Source organism: Dreissena polymorpha, chromosome 4 (genome assembly GCF_020536995.1).
Source record: "Dreissena polymorpha isolate Duluth1 chromosome 4, UMN_Dpol_1.0, whole genome shotgun sequence".
Lineage (NCBI taxonomy): Eukaryota > Metazoa > Mollusca > Bivalvia > Myida > Dreissenidae > Dreissena > Dreissena polymorpha.
Window position 1 is genome coordinate 28062875 of NC_068358.1, and position 19245 is coordinate 28082119.

At 36.2% G+C, this 19245-nt stretch overlaps 2 protein-coding genes across 8 annotated transcripts in view; one reads left to right on the forward strand and one right to left on the reverse strand.

Annotated features, from left to right (window-relative positions):
• The window catches only part of LOC127877774 (tubulin monoglutamylase TTLL4-like), a 98571-nt gene that overhangs the window by 23965 nt on the left and 55361 nt on the right, over window positions 1–19245 (forward strand). For all 5 annotated transcript variants that reach the window (XM_052424002.1, XM_052424003.1, XM_052424004.1 and 2 more), the window contains exon 2: window positions 1958–2172. The gene's annotated coding sequence lies outside the window, so the exon portion shown is untranslated. The remainder of the gene's footprint in view (window positions 1–1957; window positions 2173–19245) is intronic.
• On the reverse strand, window positions 7838–19240 carry LOC127877779 (uncharacterized). Of its 3 annotated transcripts, XR_008048605.1 has the most exons (4): window positions 18788–19240; window positions 13262–14283; window positions 11362–11463; window positions 7838–8990 (listed from the first exon to the last, which is right to left on the reverse strand). XR_008048605.1 is itself a non-coding variant. In XM_052424014.1 (3 exons), exons 1-3 carry the CDS (start codon window positions 19120–19122, stop codon window positions 8638–8640), a joined length of 1710 nt encoding a protein of 569 aa, XP_052279974.1. In that variant the 5' UTR covers window positions 19123–19236; the 3' UTR covers window positions 7838–8637. The 3 variants fall into 3 exon arrangements, 2 of the variants coding, with proteins under 2 accessions (XP_052279974.1, XP_052279975.1); XM_052424014.1 differs by lacking the exon at window positions 11362–11463 and having other exon boundaries at window positions 18788–19236; XM_052424015.1 differs by lacking the exon at window positions 7838–8990 and having other exon boundaries at window positions 11132–11463.

Here is a 19245-nt window from a genome sequence, read left to right on the forward strand (position 1 = left end):
CAAAGAAAAGCCGCTTCCTGTCTAAAGGCATAACTTACTCAAGTGAACACGTTCAACGAATGCATAAGGAATGGTTTTAATTGTCGGAACAAAGTCAATTCTCTGCTCGCTAATGCATTGATTTTCTCTTTGTTTGTAGGTTATTCCATTGATTGCTAAAAGGTGGTAACTATTGACTTGATAATTGCATTTAATATTCACAGTTGTATTCTTGTTGCGTCGACATTCTAAACAATGTTTACCAGTAATTATGGACCAAATCGGCAGAGTGACATTCACACATGTTAATCCCTTTTGTCAAAACACCGAAGACAGCAGTCTACACAATTGGTCAGTAGACAAGCTTTGCGTGTTTTCATAACGTCAAACACTTAAAATCCAGTTCCGCTAAAGATTCAGCGTGTTCGATTTGAAATTATTTTAGAGGAAATATCAACTTATTCGCGATATAATTTCGTTAATAAATACCAAAGAAACTTTTAACCGAAATCAACAAAATTCAATGTTCTCTGCGCTACAAAGTTTGTATAAAAAAAATCAATACACGCACGCTTTGCAGGAGTATACATTGTACCTTGACCTTGTACATTGCAGCATAATTTTCGCGCGCTTTTGTCGGGAAATATATACATGATGACTGTATATTGGAAGCATTTGTAAACGTCGTGTTAACAATTAAAAATCGTAGTGTGTTACGGATTACTAATTATTATTCTCATTTGGAAATTTTACGGAACATTATTCTTGTGTCATATGTGTTATGATTTAAATATTAATTTGTCAAATGTATTATATTAGACTAATTCATATTGTAGACATACCTGTGAATTAAAAACATAATTTTTATACGTATTAATTTTCTATACAATTATCTTTTTTATACATGTACTACAGTATTTAAACAATTTATTATAACAATGTTTTTATTTTTTGGCATGCCCAGTAGCACACTGCTAACGCGGCGTTGCGCGACGATCACTGATAAGAACGGAAAGTGTCTGCATTTACCGACTAGCCTAAAGTAATACACGCCGCGGGAATAAGCGAACGCGGCGTAACGCCGAGCGTTTTATCGAGTTCACCTCGCTCTTCCAACGCCGCGTGAACACTCGCTAGCAGAAAAAACCCGCGGAGGGAGCGCGTTTTTTTTGGGGAAAACGCGTGGAGTGTACTGTACTTCTTATGTAATTTATCAAAGAAATTGACATTTTTTCTCAATTTTTTGTCATCAAGCCAATAACGTGTACATTTAAAACAACAACTTTTACATATGTTGTTATTTATTATTTCATTTATTAAAAATATTCATGCATGACATGGTTATGTTGTTATTATTCACATTGCAAATATGAAATCAATAATAAAAAATCTTTGATGTAAACATTAAAATAAATCAAACTAGCATTGAAGAAGAAGAAGAATAAACAAAGAGATAAATCATGTCTTGTTAGCATTTGCTTCAATAACAAATATTACACCAATCAAGTTTCTCATTTAATTTGATAAGAAACTGCTGATTCATCATACTTTGGTACATGGTTAATTGATTATCCGGGGACACTAAAATATGTATGCATAATATTATGATAAAATCTGCTTTGGGTTTTGGTATCTGTCATTATCTATGAGACACCGTCAGGCACTATTATACTATTCTACATTAACAGATTGCAGTGTTTGTATGTCAAGTCTGAATATTATTGAATTGATTGTAAACGTTTGCATGTTCACGATTGCTATTCATGAAGATAATTTTTTTATTGAAATTTATATAAATGAATTAAGTGAAAAATATATTTTAGCTTAATATATAACTCGAAACTTGAAGAAAACAATTCAGTTTAAAATACTGCCATTACATGCAGCTTACATGAAAAACTATTTAAAGTACAAGCTAAGTAAAACAAAAACTGTACTTAAAAATGCATACAATTATTTATGTTTTTGTTTCTTTCAGAATATGTAAGCTCTGCACCATGCAACAAGTATCGCTAAGTTGACCCCAGAGGGAGGGTTAGTTCCTCCCCCCAAGCCCCCCCCCCCTCCCACGCCCTGGGTGTTGACCCCTCTACCAGCCCCCACAGGTGTTCAATGGCCGACCCAAATGTAGCCAAGTTGACGGCCAGCCTAGAGGACCTGTCCTTGAAGAAGCAGCTACCTTTGAGACAGCAGGTAGGTTTCATGGCTTAGTGGATATTTTAGTCAAATTTGGGTCTGTATTTTAACCCCATTCCTACTGTTAAAAAGTGTATATTTTCCCCAGTTGACTGCCTAAAATTCATAATTGGAGGTTTTCGAAAAATAAAAATATAAAGAAATGAAATAAATAAAAATAAATTTAGTTTATTTCCCTATCCAGCTCTATTTTGACTAAAATTGGGAAAATAAGAGCTGTGTTTTTGCTGGCAAATAATATACAACTGGGAATAGAAGTGTTTTTAAAATTGTATTTGCAAAGGTTTAAAGAAAAAAGCTTGATAATGTAATTTTGATGTTTATGTTTATTTTGTTTATTAGAATCCTTAAATTGGCATTGTGGGCAGTCATTTTGGAAATTTGTACTTTTTGAGATTGGGAATGGGGTCACTTTCCTTCCCAAATTTTACCAGAAACAATACTGGTTTCATAGCAGAAAGTATTCTGTAATTGTCTATGTCTTTGCAGGTAGGTTTGGAACCAGAAATATCATTCTGTTTTGCTTGCTTTTCTCCAGTTTTACCACGGTAAGTTTTTTAGTTACATGTACATTGAAAAAGCAAATACATGTATTGCTGGAAACAGCTGGAAAGTAGACTGGCTAGCTCAGTTGTTAGAGCACACAGCGGGGTTCACTGGTTCGATTCCCGGCCTAGCCATATAACTTTTGTGATGATTGGTCATACAATTTAGGGACTTGATTTGGAAAAAACAGACTGACTTTTTAGCTCACCTGATTGCTTTGGTGACCTTTTGTGATCGGTCTTTGTCCGTCGTCCGTCTGTCCGTCGTCCACATTTGGTTTGTAAACAGTCAAGGGGCCACATTTCTTTTCCGAGCTTCATGAAACTTGGTCAGGAGATTTGTCCCAATGATACCTCGATCGATTTCGAAACTGGGTCATGCTGGGTCAAAAACTAGGTCACTAGGTAAAAAAAAAGAATAACTTTGTAAACACTGTAGAAGTCACATTTCATGCCCAATCTTCATGTAACTTTTTCAAAATGTTTGTCTTACTGATATGTTGGTCGAGTTCAAAAAGGGTTCCGTTCCTTTGAAAAACATGGCCGCCAGTGGGCGGGGCAGTTTTCCTTATTTGGCTATAGAGAAACCTTGTAAACACTCCAGAGGCCACATTTCTTGTCCGATCTTCATGAAACTTGGACAGAAGATTTGTCCCAATGATACCTCGATCGAGTTTGAAACTAGTTCATGCTTGGTCAAAAACAAGGTCACTAGGTCAAAAAAAAAGAAAAACCTTGTAAACTCTGTAGAGGTCACATTTCATGCCCAATCTTCATGTAACTTTGTCAAAATGTTTGTCTTAATGATATGTTGGTTGAGTTCAAAAGTGGTTCCGGTCTGTTGAAAAACAGTGGTCGGGGCAGTTTTCATTATTTGGCTATAGATAAACCTTGTTAACACTCTAGAGGCCACATTTCTTGTCCGATCTTCATGAAACTTGGTCAGAAGATTTGTCCAAATGATACCTCGATCAAGTTCGAAACTGAAAAAAACATGGCAGCCAGTGGTCGGGGCAGTATTCATTACTAGGACCATCTTGGCCCTCTTGTTGACATTGTGACTATGACCAAACAGCGGCTATAAAATCATAAAAAAGCCCTGATTTCAAACCAACAATAGTACCTATTGGTATAAGGTGAGCCTTTCAGGACCATCATGGCCCTCTTGTTTTATTATAAGTGCCATTCAAAATGGGTTTGGCAGTTTTTGAATAATAAGAAACAGGTTTTTTTTTACCTTACTGAATATCGGCGTCTTTCCCCAGCAATCTAGGCTGGTTTTTTCCCCTTTCCGGACCGAAAAATTCCCCCAGTGGAAGCTTTTTCCCCTCCATTAAACAGTTCAAAACAATTGAATTTTACAACAAATTCGCTCGGAATCATAAAAAACAACGTTTGGTACCCGTCCAATTATGGTTCCCATCCCGTACACGCCGTACAGTACCGTATACATTTTACGACAATTATTACCTCCCTTGGCCGATTTACGATAACTTTCAACTAGCTTTACGTTAATTGTCACCATAATGTCGCACAACTGGAAAAGCTACCGAAACCCCCCCCCCCCCCCCCAAAAAAAAGTGCGAATAACTCTGTCATTACATCTTTCTTCACAAAACCAAAGTGTAGTGACCAGGTAGTTAGTCCACTCAGTCTGCAGCAAGAAGAGATCACTCTGACAAAGTCAGCCACAGTCAGTCCCATCCAAGATGGTCATGATGCAACAGAACCGTTTGAGTTTAGTGAAATCCTTATTGCATCACCAGTGCATTCTAATTCTGAAAATTATGGCAACAATTCCGCAGTCAGTTATTGCCAAGAAGTTATCCCCACGCTTTTTGAAAAGCGTGGGGATATTGTGGTTATCTCCGCCGTCTGTCCGTCCGTCCTGACCACTATCTCCTACACTATAAGCACTAGAACCTTGAAACTTACACACATGGTAGCTATGAGCATATGTGTGACCCTGCACTATTTGGAATTTTTATCAGACCCCTGGGTCAAAAGTTATGGGGGTTGGGAAGGGGCCGAGTCAGAGATTTTCACTCTTTTTTTAGCGAGTCTGTTTTCGGAGAAAACCCGAGCTATTGTCATAGCCAGCTCGTCATCCACCGTCCGACGTCTGCTCTCCGCCGTAGGCGTCGAGCTAAAACCTTAACATTGGCCATAACTTTTTAAATATTGAAGATAGCACCTTGATATTTGGCATGCATGTGTATCTCATGGATCTGCACATTTTGAGTGGTAAAATTTCAAGGTGAACATCATCCTTCAAGGTCTAGGGTCGAAAAAAGTCAAGGGAAGTAATAAGCTTTAAATGGACATGGTTATCTGACCTGCCCACGTATATATTTTTGTTAAATAAATCAAAGCGGCGCAGTAGGCGGCATTGTGTTTCTGACAAACACATTGTGGTAAAAGGTCAAGGTCAAGGCCATCCTTTACGGTCTACGGTAAAAGTAATAAGCTTTAAAAAGGGAGATAATTATTCAATATTGAACATAGCCACTTTAGATATTTGGCATGCATGTGTATCTCATGGAGCTGCACATTTCGAGTGGTCAATCACAGTTACGGTAGTGGCTTTTAATTATTTGCTACTAAAAATAGAGATTTGTTAGAGACAATTATTTTCAAGGGAAGTAATTTATATAATTATAAATCTCTTATTTTATATTTCCTTACCAAGAATTGAAGTTCTTTTCACAGTTACTGTACAGATTTATTATTTTGATTATTTATAATTTTATGAAAAAGAAATCAACTCTGGCTCTTTTAAACCACAGGCCTTGGTTGTCAGTGATGTCTGACATGGTCATAATTGACTGTGAGACCCCCCCCTCCTCCCCCCCCCCCCCTCCCCCCCTTGGATTGGACAAAATTCAAGGGAAGTAATAAGCTTTAAAGGGAGATGATTTCTATACCTGCCAAATGATAAATAGCAATTTTATTTCAAAGCAGCCCAATAGGAGGCATTGTGTTTCTGACAAACACATCTCTTGTTGGGTCACTAGGTCAAAGGTCAAGGTCACTGTGACCTCTAAAAAAAATAATTCTGACAAGCTTTCGCAGCCGAGCGTGGCACCCGTTATGCGGTGCTCTTGTTATGCCCCCGGTATGGTGCATTGGCCATAACTTTTGCAATATTGAAGATAGCAACTTGATATTTGGCATGCATATGTATCTCATAGAGCTGCACATTTTGAGTGGTGAAAGGTCAAGGTCATCCTTCAAGGTCAAAGGTCAAAAAAACAAATCCAAGGGACGTAATAAGCTTTAAAGGGAGGTAAGTAATGAACCTGCCCAATGATAATTTTTTTTGAAATAAATCAAAGCAGCGCAGGAGGGGGCATTATGTTTCTAACAAACACATCTCTTGTTTTATGTTATTTTACATGAACTTCTTCATTTCTACACCGATTCACTTCCAATTGATACTGAACATCTCTTATAACAATACGGTCAATCTCAACTATGCATGGCCCCATTACCAACCCTGAGGTTCCCCCTGGGTGAAACATGCGGTGTGGGGATACGCGTCGGCCTCTGCTGCGCCATTTCTAGTTATGAAATGTAAATTAACCAGAAACATTAATCTATTAAGAAAATAACAGTCTTTTTCAGGGTTTTTTTTTACTTAGAAAGTGACGCCGATATTCGGCATCTTCCCCTACCAGAATTTTTCCCCTAAAAATACAATTTCCCCTCCAAAAATATAATTTTTCACCAAAATATAATATTTAACATTTCTTTTGGGAAGTCGACACTTATCCAATTTGTACCATGTACAACGATCTCGCTCTCTCTCTCCCGACGAACACTCAAATCTAGGAATACCAGTGATTCTAAATATAGCTCTTAAATTACGTCATGAAAACCGGGCAACTAATCGTATTAATCATGTGACTATTTTACTGGATTCCGGTCTTGCGCGAGAAGGGTGTTTCGTCAATTAATTACCGGAAACCAGTCGAATTTTAATCCGGGTTATGTGAAAGCCAAGATAAAAACGTTAAAACAGAAAAAGTTTCAGAATTGGCGTTCATACAGGAACAAAATAAAACGTTCGGACTCGGAAAATATTAATTGCGTCGACGCATTTTTTAAGAATGAATCATCAAAAACCGTTGAAACCCAGCAGGATTGGGAGGTACATGTAATCCACATAGAACATTGTGAAAGTGAAAGTACACAATCGGCAGCTGCCGCACCTTTCCCTTCCAATACTGTAGCAGATCTAAATCATCTACCCATTCATCATGAAATTGAAATCACAATATTGACATCGTACCCCGGCCCCAGTTAAAAACATTTCCCATTATTAGATCTACCCCTGCAACTTTATTTAGGACTTTGACTTTAATATCATACTTGTTCATGTGTTTAAAAACAAAAAGGTCAGACACATGTCTCTTTTTCTATAAAAAACCCCCCCTGAAGTCTGTAGGTGAGTTATAGAGTTGAAATGAACAGTTTTTATTTTTCCCCAAATATGTCTCTATCGCGCTCTTTTTTCCCCTTTTACCCAGCGTCCAGCGTCTTCCCCTTTTTCTAAAAAAAAACCCTGTTTTTTTTAACCCATTACACAGTAAAAGTAAGACTCTTAACATATTTCCCAATTAAGGAAAAAACAGGCACAATTTTTTCCCTTAAGTGGAAAATCGCATGTAAAATTTCCCCCACGTAAGGGCTAAAGGCCCCATCCCCCACAACCCCAAAAACCACTGATAAAGCACGCACTGCAAATGCATACAGTGATCTTTTTTGTCCCAAATTACAGCCTCTTTCAGGCTGTTTCAGAATGGCAAAAGAAAAAAAATCCAAAAATTCTTATCAAAATTTCCCCTAAAAGATGCCAAACTTTTCCGTTAGACTCCTTAGTTGGCTTATTGAGTTTATTATAAAGCAATAATATTCTTTGGCACTTAATAATAACAAGTTTAAAATGCAGTTAAACATGCGCGTATAAAGAATTGGAAAACTGTTATTTATAATCATATTAATAATGTTTATTTTTTCCTGATTTCATGGATTATCACACTATTTTTCCAAATCGATAGCACAGGCTGTAAAATAAACTTTAAAAAATTACTGGCATATATGAGTCATACAACGTGTTTGGAAATGTAACTTTAATACACAAAATAGTGTCTATTCATGTAGTTAACACAGATAATGCAAATATTTGTATATTTGATTGGAAGAAAATGCAAAGGACAAAGGGGCATGTGAACATAATTAAAAGTTAATTTATTCAGCAAAACATAGTGAACAGTAAAGGCAGATAGCATGAATGACACTAGTAAATACATATATAACTGTAATCAACAAAAGTAAAATCTAAAAACAACCATTAAAAAAGTCTGTACAATACATAATTGTCAATCTAAATAACTATATATTTTATTATAAAACACATGGGGACTGTTCAATAATACAATGAAAATGTAAAACCTCCCTCCTTAATTGCACTCTGCCGTTCTTTTTACTGTGCATAACAATTACACAAAAATATTATAGAACATAACCACAAAAAAAAATCATGTATGTACATGTTATTCATTTTTTAGATATATATCAAGAAAAAAACAATACACTGATTATATGGGATTGAAAAGGAAAAATAATTATCAGCAATAGATGGTAGCGCATATTAAATTGTATTGCAACACAATATATAATCCCGCAAGAATTATGCATTGAAACAAAGCACTAAATAATAGATCCATGCTCTCAAAGTTAATTTTAAATGTACGTTTTCAAACATATTCATGATTTGACATTAGTAGGCAAGACAATAAATCATCCATGTGAATTATGTGATGAAACGTAACATTGAATACAAGTTTGGTGTGGCCAAGAATTCATGTAAATTACATGTTCCAAAATGTTTGTACTGAAACTTGTGAAAAAACACCTATTTTACTCTAAACACAAGGATGTTATCGCTAGACCATTGTCCCACAATGATGGATGCTGTGCTCCTATTGAAGCAGACTGAGATTGTATCATCAAGACCATCCTTCCTGGTAGCAAGAGTTGCCAGCTTCTTCTTGCCTTCCCCATCCAGCTGAATGATAGTTCTGGATGACTCTCCACAGACCAGCACCTGTCCCAGAGCAGTCACATGGATACCCCATGGGTCTTGTAGGTCTGGGTCTGTGAAGGTTTGGAGAACTGTGCCATCTCTGGCCAGGGTGAGGACCTTGTGATGGGAATTGTTGGTGATAAATATCTTGTCACCTGAAGGACTCACTGCACACTTCAATACTGTAAAGAGAGTAGGATCATTGCAGTTACTTATAAACAGAATCATTATGTTAATAAAGACACTCTAACACTTATTCACCCCTGCTATTTGTGTTCATTAATAAAGCATGATTTTTCTTAAAATGAATCATGTATTCAAGGATGATTATATTATGCTGAAACCCTATGTAATGAACAGCACTGTCTTACATACACTAAATAAGTACATTTACTCACTTACTGTAAAACCATTAAATTTCGTGTGGTACGAATTTTCGTGGATTTCGTTGGTCCGCTGAACCACGAATTCAAGTACCAACGATTATTTATACATTTTTAGCTCGACTATTATATATGAAATATATATAGTGGAGCTATCCTACTCACCCCAGCGTTAGCGTTAGCATGAGCGTTCAAATGTTAAAGTTTGTGTACCACCCCAAATATTTTTTATATCCCTTGACATATTGCTTTCATATTTTTCATACTTCTTTACCAACATGACCCCAACCTATAAACAAGAGCAGACAACTTTATCAAAACACTGTATTATGTGAATTGGGAATAAGACATCAATTTGGGAATAAATAGTGTTTTATCAAAAGTGCATAGTATGCAGTTTTATATGTTGCATTTATCTAGTTTTACAAATTATAATTAAAACATATACTTGCATATATAATAGCATCATTTAAATTGATTTTACTTCAAAACTGGATTTTTTTTTAATTTAAACAAAAAATCCTCATGAAATGAAACTGTGTCCATGCCGTGCATGGACACGGTTTCAAAATACACTTTAAATGATACAAATTCAATCACTGTTAATGAAAAAGTCATGGAAAATTTCTTATTAAGCTTTAAATATATATAATGTATTACAAAAATATATGTAGATCATGAAATGAATAGTTTTGTTTGAGAAAATCACCAAAATGATGTCCATTCCCAGTTTGATGTCTTATTCCCAATTCACATAATACAGTGTTATCAAGCATTTTGTAAGAATTATGGCCCTTTTTCCACTTAGAATATGCATATTATTGATAACTCTATGTTAAAGTTTGCGTACCACCTCAAATATTTTCAATGTCCCTTGACATATTTAGCCGGATTTTTTTCGAAAAAATCTCGGCTTATAGATTGATGTTGTCGGGCGGGCGGGGGGGGCGGGCGGGCGGGCGGGGGTGGCGGCGTGCTCGAAAATGTTAAAGTTCTTATTTCATGGTATAACTTTGGTATGCTTGGACCTAGAGTCTTCAAACTTGACATGAAGGTTGGCCAGGATTAACAGATGACCACTGGTCATTTCAAGGTCATTCATTTGAAGGTCAAGGTCACTGTGACCTTCAATATAAAAAATGTTAAAGTTCTTATAACTTTGGTATGCTTGGACCTAGAGTCTTGAAACTTGACATGAAGGTTGGCCATAACTAGTTAGTAACCACTGGTCATTTCAAGGTCATTCATTTGAAGGTCAAGGTCACTGTGACCTTGAATGTAAAAATGTTAAAGTTCTTATTTCATGGTATAACTTTGGTATGCTTGGACCTAGAGTCTTCAAACTTGACATGAAGGTTGGCCAGGATTAACAGATGACCACTGGTCATTTCAAGGTCATTCATTTGAAGGTGAAGGTCACTGTGACCTTCAATATAAAAATGTTAAAGTTGTTATAACTTTGGTATGCTTGGACCTAGAGTCTTGAAACTTGACATGAAGGTTGGCCAGAACTAGTAAGTAACCACTGGACATTTCAAGGTCATTCATTTGAAGGTCAAGGTCACTGTGACCTTGAATGTAAAAATGTTAAAGTTGTTATAACTTTGGTATGCTTGGACCTAGAGTCTTGAAACTTGACATGAAGGTTGGCCAGAACTAGTAAGTAACCACTGGACATTTCAAGGTCATTCATTTGAAGGTCAAGGTCACTGTGACCTTGAATGTAAAAATGTTAAAGTTCTTATTTCATGTTATAACTTTGGTATGCTTGTACCTAGAGTCTTCAAACTTGAAATAAAGATTGGCCAGTACTAGAAGATGACCACTGGTCATTTCAATGACATTCATTTGAAGGTCAAGGTCACTGTGACCTTAAATGTTAAAATGTTAAAATTGTTATAACTTTGGTATGCTTGGACATAGAGTCTTCAAACTTGACATGAAGGTTTGCAAGCACACTTAGATGACCACTGGTCATTTCAAGGTCATTCATTCTAAGGTCAAGGTCACTGTGACCTTAAATGTTATTGTTGTTCATGTATATGCATGCATTCAAAACATAACACAAGGTTTGCTCATGCCTTGAAAAGTACTTACATTTCATTTTGACCTTTGAACAATATTTCAGTAATTTAAGTATTGCATTGACAAAAACACGAAAGGTACTTTCCTGTCATTTAAATCAAAAATCCGGCTTCAATGCGGTCATCTCCGACCGCGGAACTCTTGTGCTTTCATATCTTGCAAACTTCTTTACCAACATGACCCCAATCTATAAATAAGAGCAGACAACTGTATCTTGCATTTTGTAAGAAATATGGCCCTTTTTCCATTTAGAATATGCATATTATTGATAAATCTATGTTAAAGTTTGCTTTAATATTTTGCAAACTTCTTTACCAGCATGACCCCAATCTATGAACAAGAGCAGACAACTGTATCAAGCATTTTTTAAGAATTATGGCCCTTTTTTGTCTTAGTAACTGAATATTTTGTTAAATTTTGTGTTTAGATCCACTTGACTTCTTAAGTATCAAAGCTTTTGCTTTCAAACTTCAAATATTTTCTTCCTATCATGAGGGTACTGTACCTGGCAAGTTCAATTTGACCTTGACCTTTGAATGACCTTGACTCTCAAGGTCAAATTAATAAATTTTTCTTAAATTGCCATAACCTCTTTATGTATGATCAGATTTGATTCATACTTTGACAAAACAACACTTACCTGACATACCACAATGGACTCCACCCAAACCATCCCCCACGCTCCACCTCAGGATCCACCCCCCAAAATAAAATATATATTTTTTTATATTTGTTTTTTCTTGTTTTTGAAAGATCATCTATTAAATGACCACACACCCACATTATACCCCCCTCTCCATGATTGCTTACGTTATACTGTCAAGCACTCGAATAGTCGAGAGCGCTGTCCTAGTGACAGCTCTTGTTTATACGCTTCCATTTACGGCCATTAACCATTTCTTCCACTGAATCGTTAGAGGCTTGTGTCAATAATGCTAATTAGGTCGTAGACTGAGCCGTTGCAGTTTGGGCAATCCTGCTATAGTAGGAGAACGTGTCTGAACTGTTCCCGTTTTCAACCATTTTGAAAGAGACATTGTTAGATTGAGATATGCTAGTTAATACAATATGTTGTTTTCTTGATAAGTGTTTGGGTAATAATACATTTTAGATCAAGCATGGAATTGAAACTGTACATCAATGATTGTTCTATTTTACGTGACATCGTCAAATTAACAGTTTGCAGATTTATCACATATGTCAATAAGTGCCAATTAAAGTTAAAAGAGACATAACTGTTTTCACACGTGTATTCTGGGGACCTTATTACTCAATTGTTACTACTAGGGGACCGATTGTGCTGAGAATTACTAATATTGTCAAAACAACATAGATGGCAATAAGCGAGCGGGGACCCACAAGTGCGCCGCTGTATCCCTCTTATTGACAATTATCGGCAACACGTTCAGGCTTCAGTTCACATTAACCTCAAGTCTTGCTGTCAATACAGATTAGCAAATTATGCTTCGTTATTACTCTGGTTGTTTTAGTAAAAGTTTAATTATTATGACGGTCAGTCTTCCCCAAAAATTTAAAATCCTCGAAATTACATATCAACGAATTAGTTGTTTTTTTTTATTTGAAATCCACGAAATTACGTGTCAACGAAATAGTTGTTTTTTATTAAATCACGAAATTTCATACCGATGAATTTCTATACGTTTAGAGTACATAGTCTGAGCTTTCTGACATGATAATAATAGAGGAATTATTTAAAATATTTCCTTTACCAATGAAAAAGTCATATGCAGTAATGAAAAAGGCAAGAAAATACTTGAGCAAAGGAAGGACTTTAATATTAAGGAGTTTTCATTTACTTATAGTGAAATTATTATGTCAGTTATTTGCAAACATAATTGCCTGAAACTGGCAAAGGTAAAATACAAATGACTTTTGTGTTAATATGTATATATAAAGCTTAATGCTATTGTATTATTTCATATGATATTTTCAAATGTTACCTGAATATATCCATCAAATGTTACCTGTAGCCTTGTCTGATGTATCTTCATACAACTTAGTCAACAGGGCTCCTTTCATTGAATACTTGTAAAGTGCAGTGCGAGAAGTGAGATACAGGTCTTGCATAATATGAGCAATACCAATACATGCATGTTGAAACTGTAACATCCTGCCCTTAACCAGCTGCCCACCATTCACAGAGACAAACTGGACCTCATGTGTCCTAGTGTCATCCACAGAAACAGCTACTTCACTTGGTGTGATTTTACACATGTCCCATGGCAAACCATTTAAATCATAATGACCCACCACCTGGTATTGATGATTGAGTAGCTTAACTCTTTTATTATTTGTATCTGCAACAAGGATCTGATCCTCAGAGAGAACACAAATGGCATTGATATACATGTAGCAGTTCTTATCTGAATCACTCTGTAGGCGCACATTATACTCTGACTTCCCTTGTACAGTGAGTGCCTGGTCTGGATCAACTAACACTAATGTTTCCTTGGTACTGAGTACAATCTTCCCCAGACCTGACAATTTAGACAAGTACTGTTGAAAATCCCTGTCTGCCTGGAATGTCAGTGAACTTTCAACCTGAAACGAGTTCTGCTTCAGATATGTTTCAGACTGCTTAATCTTTTCCATACATTTCTTACTTGCAATAAATGTGAGTTCTGCTTTTCCCTTATCAACAATGTCGTGTTTTGCGTCATTGAGTTGCTTGAGTTCATTTTTGAGTTTGCTGCTATTGTCTGCATCAGTCTTGACAGATGCTTTCAGACTGGCCAACTTATCATCTAGCTCTTTCATGGTGTTTTTTTCAATGTTGTCTAGAATACTATTAATTTTTTTGCGTGTGTCATGTATTGCATATAATTGTTTGTCGTATGAAGCCTGTAAAGACTGCATGTTGGTATCCCAATAATTCTGAAGTTTCTTGATTTCTTCAAGAATGCTTTGGATTTTTCTTGATAGTTGCTGCAAGTTTGGTGGAGTTCCTTTAACTGACTCGGATATCAGTGTTACTTTAGCACATTGTCTAAATGGAAATTAATATTTAAATATTTGTATGTGGTTTAAATTGCCACTATGCAATAATATGTATGAACTTTCGTTAATCGTGTTTTTGTTGTAGTTTTTTAATGCTATTTTCAAGTAATAAGATATGGAATATCTTCATTTTAATACTGATTTCTATTTTTAACAGACACATTATTAATACTACACTGCAACGCCGATATATCGCGGTTGGTGGGGTCCAAAGATCGCGAGCGCGATATATCCGGCGCGCGATATATCTCGAGAAATGTCTAACTTAATTGTATTGTGGTTAATCTCAAATTTCCCCAATGTTTTCATTTTATATACGGCGCTGCTAAATATTTGTATAGTAGTAATTGCAAACCAATTCTACAATAAACATTTTCATAACTACATACATATCTGTATTTATCATTAAAATCTAAATGTAAATAATTTTTTATTTTCATCTACGATCGCTCGCGAATCAGCTAAAAATAAGAATTCTTGCCGTAAAAAACGTATAAAATATAATTGTGCATAGATTAGAATTTACCCTTATAAATAGTCCTAATGAAGGAACTGAAACAGCGTTAATGGTTTCTATACAGCGTGTTTGAATTATATTTTATTAAGAGGAAATTCAATGCCACATAATTCGCGATAAAGCGCGGTACTTTAGTTGAAATTTACAGCGACACTTTTAATGGAAATTAAATTATTAGCTCATCTATTTTTTGAAAAAAAATTATGAGCTATTGTCATCACCTTGGCGTCGGCGTCCGGTTAAGTTTTGCGTTTAGGTCCACTTTTCTCAGAAAGTATCAATTCTATTGCATTCAAACTTGGTACACTTACTTACTATCATGAGGGGACTGGGCAGGCAAAGTTAGATAACTCTTGCGTGCATTTTGACTGAATTATGTGCCCTTTTTATACTTAGAAAATTGAAAATTTTGGTTAAGTTTTGCGTTTAGGTCCACTTTTTTCAGAAAGTATCAATGCTATTGCATTCAAACTTGGTACACTTACTTACTATTATGAGGGGACTGGGCAGGCAAAGTTAGATAACTCTGGCGTGCATTTTGACAGAATTATGTGACCTTTTTATACTTAGCAAATTGAAAATTTTGGTTAAGTTTTGTGTTTAGGTCCATTTTATTCCTTAAGTATCAAAGCTATTGCTTTCATACTTGAAACACTTACTAACTATCATAAGGGGACTGTGCAGGCAAAGTAATGTAACTCTGACTGGCATTTTGACAGAATTATGTGCCCTTTTTATACTTAGAAAATTGAAAATTTGATTAAGTTTTGTGTTTAGGTCCACTTTATTCCTACAGTATCAAAGCTATTGCTTTCATACTTGCAACACTTATTAACTATCGTAAGGGGACTGTGCAGGCAAAGTTGAATGCCGGACAAAACCCCTCCCGGATAAAAACCCTCCCGTCAGTTTTATAGGGGCCGGACGAAAACCCTCCCATGAATAAACGGGGACGGACAAAAACCCTCCCATGAAAAAACGGGGGACATAAAAACCCTCCCATGAAAAAACGGGACCGGACAAAAACCCTCCCGTGAAATCTGAGCCACAAATTCAACTCAACAATTATTTATGAATTTTTAATCCGAAATCGGTCATTTCCGAATGTCAGACAGAATAATGTTACATACATTGACAAATAAGCATAATCAATTGATAAACAAAAACCAACATTGTAGACACTTGTGTGCCTTAACACAAACAAATTGCTTTTTAAATGTTGCAGATTCACAGTATGATATTTTGAACAAATGTTGTCAGCATTGAGTGTTTTTTTCGGATTAATGAATGCATCATTGTGTGAAGCAAATACAGTTATCGGCGTTTAATTGCTTTTAATTGATTCTGTGATTAAACTACTTAAAAACTAAAAGAAGTTGCAGATTCACAGTTTGCTATTTTGAGTACATTTTGAGGATTAATGAATGCAACAATGTGTGAAGCAATTACATTTGTCGGTGTTTAATTGCTTTCACGGGAGGGTTTTTGTCCGCAGTTGCAGATTCACAGTTTGCTATTTTGATACATATTATTGTATGCCATTAACTAGTTAATTGTTATGATTAGCTGATTAGTGGGCCTAAATAACTGAATCATTGACATATTTGACAATACAGTATGCTTTATATAATGTCTACAAAAATGCAATTGAAAACGTTACAGTCAAAGCTAAATTAGATAAGTAATTAAGACAAATTAGTTACATGCTAACGAATTGTTAGTTGTTAACAGAATTTTACTTTTATTTTCGCAAAGTTTTCAAAAACTTTCCGGAAAGCACGTTTTTTGCATGAATGAGCATATGACGCGATTAATCGTTGCACTGTATCGTATTGCATTCAATCTAAATTTAAATTCACTTGTGTATAAATGGCCTCATTTTATGTTTTAATTGATGTTGTTATTATATTGGATTATCGGATATATATGCACATTAGAAAGCGGTATGCTTACAGTAAATGGATACACATTTTCTTTCAATTCATACCCCTGAAAACACAATACACACAATGGGTAATTCTATCGGATTAATGAATGCAACACTAAGTGTTTCTTTTACGGGAGGGTTTTTGTCCGGTCCCATTTTTTCATGGGAGAGTTTTTGTCCTCCCCCATTTTTTTCATGGGAGGGTTTTTGTCCGCCGATGTTTATTCATGGGAGGGTTTTCGTCCGCTCCCTATGAAAATGACGGGAGGGTTTTTATCCGGGAGGGGTTTTGTCCGTATTCCGGCAAAGTTATGTTACTCTGACTGGCATTTGGACGGAATTATGGGCCCTTTATACTTAGAAAATTGAAAGTTTGGTTAAGTTTTGTGTTTTGGTCCACTTTACCCCTATTTAAGTATCATAGATATTGCTTTCATACTTGGAACACTCGCAAACTGTCATAAGGGTACAGTAAAAGGACAAGTTGCATAACTCTGGATGTCATTTTTACGGAATTATGGCCCTTTTTTGACTTAGTAACTTTGAATATATGGTTAAATTTTGTGTTTCGATCCACTTTACTTCTTAAGTATCAAGGCTATTGCTTTCAAACTTCAAATACTTTCATGCTATCATGAGGTTACTGTACCTGGCAAGTTGAATTTTACCTTGACCTTTGAATGACCTTGACTCTCAAGGTCAAATTATTTAATTTTGCTAAAATTGCCATAACTTCTTTATTTATGATTAGATTTGATTGATACTTTGAAAAAAACTACTCTTACCTGACATACCACAATAGACTCCACCCAAACCATCGCCCTCCCCCCTTCCCCCCCCCTCCCCCCCCCCCCCGAATCCCCCCCCCCCCCCTATTTTTTTTTTTTTTTTTTTTAAGATCATCTCACAAATGACCACCACACCCTCACACTATACCCCCCCCCACCCCACCCCCCTCCCCAAATTTTTTTTTAAACGGTTAAAAAACAAAACTATTTATTTGATTATTTTATGTTTGAAATACCGTCCAACCTCGCACCCAAGAATCCCCCCCCCACCCCCCCTCCCCCCCACCCGAATCCCCCTCCCCCCTAATTTTTTTTTTTTTTTTTTTAATCATCTCACAAATTACCACCACACCCTCACACTATACCCCCCACCTCAACCCCCCCTACATTTTTTTTTTGAAACGGTTAAAAAACACAAATATTTATTTTTATTATTTTATGTTTGAAATACCGTCCAACCATCGCACCCAAGAATCCCCACCCCACCCCCCCCCACCCCCCACCCTCCCCCCCCACCCCACCGATTTTTTCCCCCCCTTTTTTTTGCATTTTGGAAGATAATGTAATAAATGTCCACACCCCCACACAATGCACCCCTCTTCACTCCACCCCTCCCTCCTTTGTGATTGAAAATGAGAGTCCCTTCACCTTTAAAAAGAAAATAGATGAGCCGTCTGCACCAGCAAGGCGGTGCTCTTGTCTCAATGTTGTACCTGCTACGAAATTTTTATTTACAAAATAAATACACACACGCCAATTTTCGCGCGCTTTTTATCAGAACAAAGAAATTCATGACCTGTACCAAAATTTAACGATTTATATACCAGTAAACTGCCATTATTACCTTTGCAATGACACTAATTGGTTATTTCTTAAGTGTTAAAAACAACTCCAGCCGTGTGTATACAACACTGTCACTAAACAATTGTTTTTCACGCTTCACTGCGTGCCAAAGTAAGCCGCGAAATATAGGGTGTTAATACTAGCTAGAACCGGTATTTTGCTTCAGTTAGCAAATTCTCAGATTTAAACATGTCATTTAGTGATCATGCTTGTCGGATTTTTGGGAGCCATAGGCAAAGCGCGATATATTGGACAGTGTGATATACCGGTCCGCGATATATCGGCGTTGCAGTGTAGTCATCATATAAAATTTCATTTCACAAAAAAGAACTTGAAATAAATTTATCTGAATAAGGCTGTATTGAATAGTCTCTTACGACAAATTTTTTTTTTTTAAGCAAATATGTGTCAAACAAACCTGTGATTTAGGAAAGCACAATTAGTGCAGCACAGCTGACTGTGGTCCTCACAAAACATTTCCAGATGTTTGTCGTCATGAAGGTCACACTTCTGAAGGAAATCCTCCACTTCCTTGGCCACTGGCCACTTACTTGTGTCTCCCCTTCCGTATGTCACATGTGTCCCAAACAACGGACTATGCAGATTAATACATTTTGCACAATAAAATTTCTGACAGTTTTCGCAGTAAAAGTCAGCCCACTGGTCAATTTTGTGCTCTAAACAGGGGAAACAACAAAAGTCAATAACTGAATCAGAGCCACTAGCCACGGTTGACTTAGAATATGTAGCCATCTTGATCACCTTATTATAAATATTCAATAGAAATATTTATGCCTTAATTACACATCATCCACTGGTGTCATCAATCAACTAATATTTTACTTTGTCCCTTTGTACAATTTACAGATAAAGATT

Bases quoted from the DNA above. Each gene is read 5' to 3' on its own strand.
- LOC127877779 (XM_052424014.1), bottom strand. From the start codon at position 19,122: ATGGCTACATATTCTAAGTCAACCGTGGCTAGTGGCTCTGATTCAGTT. The intron at 14,284-18,787 runs GTTTGTTTGACA...ATTTCCATTTAG, and splicing joins TGTGCTTTCCTAAATCACAG to ACAATGTGCTAAAGTAACAC. The intron at 8,991-13,261 runs GTAACATTTGAT...CTCTCTTTACAG, and splicing joins TACATCAGACAAGGCTACAG to TATTGAAGTGTGCAGTGAGT.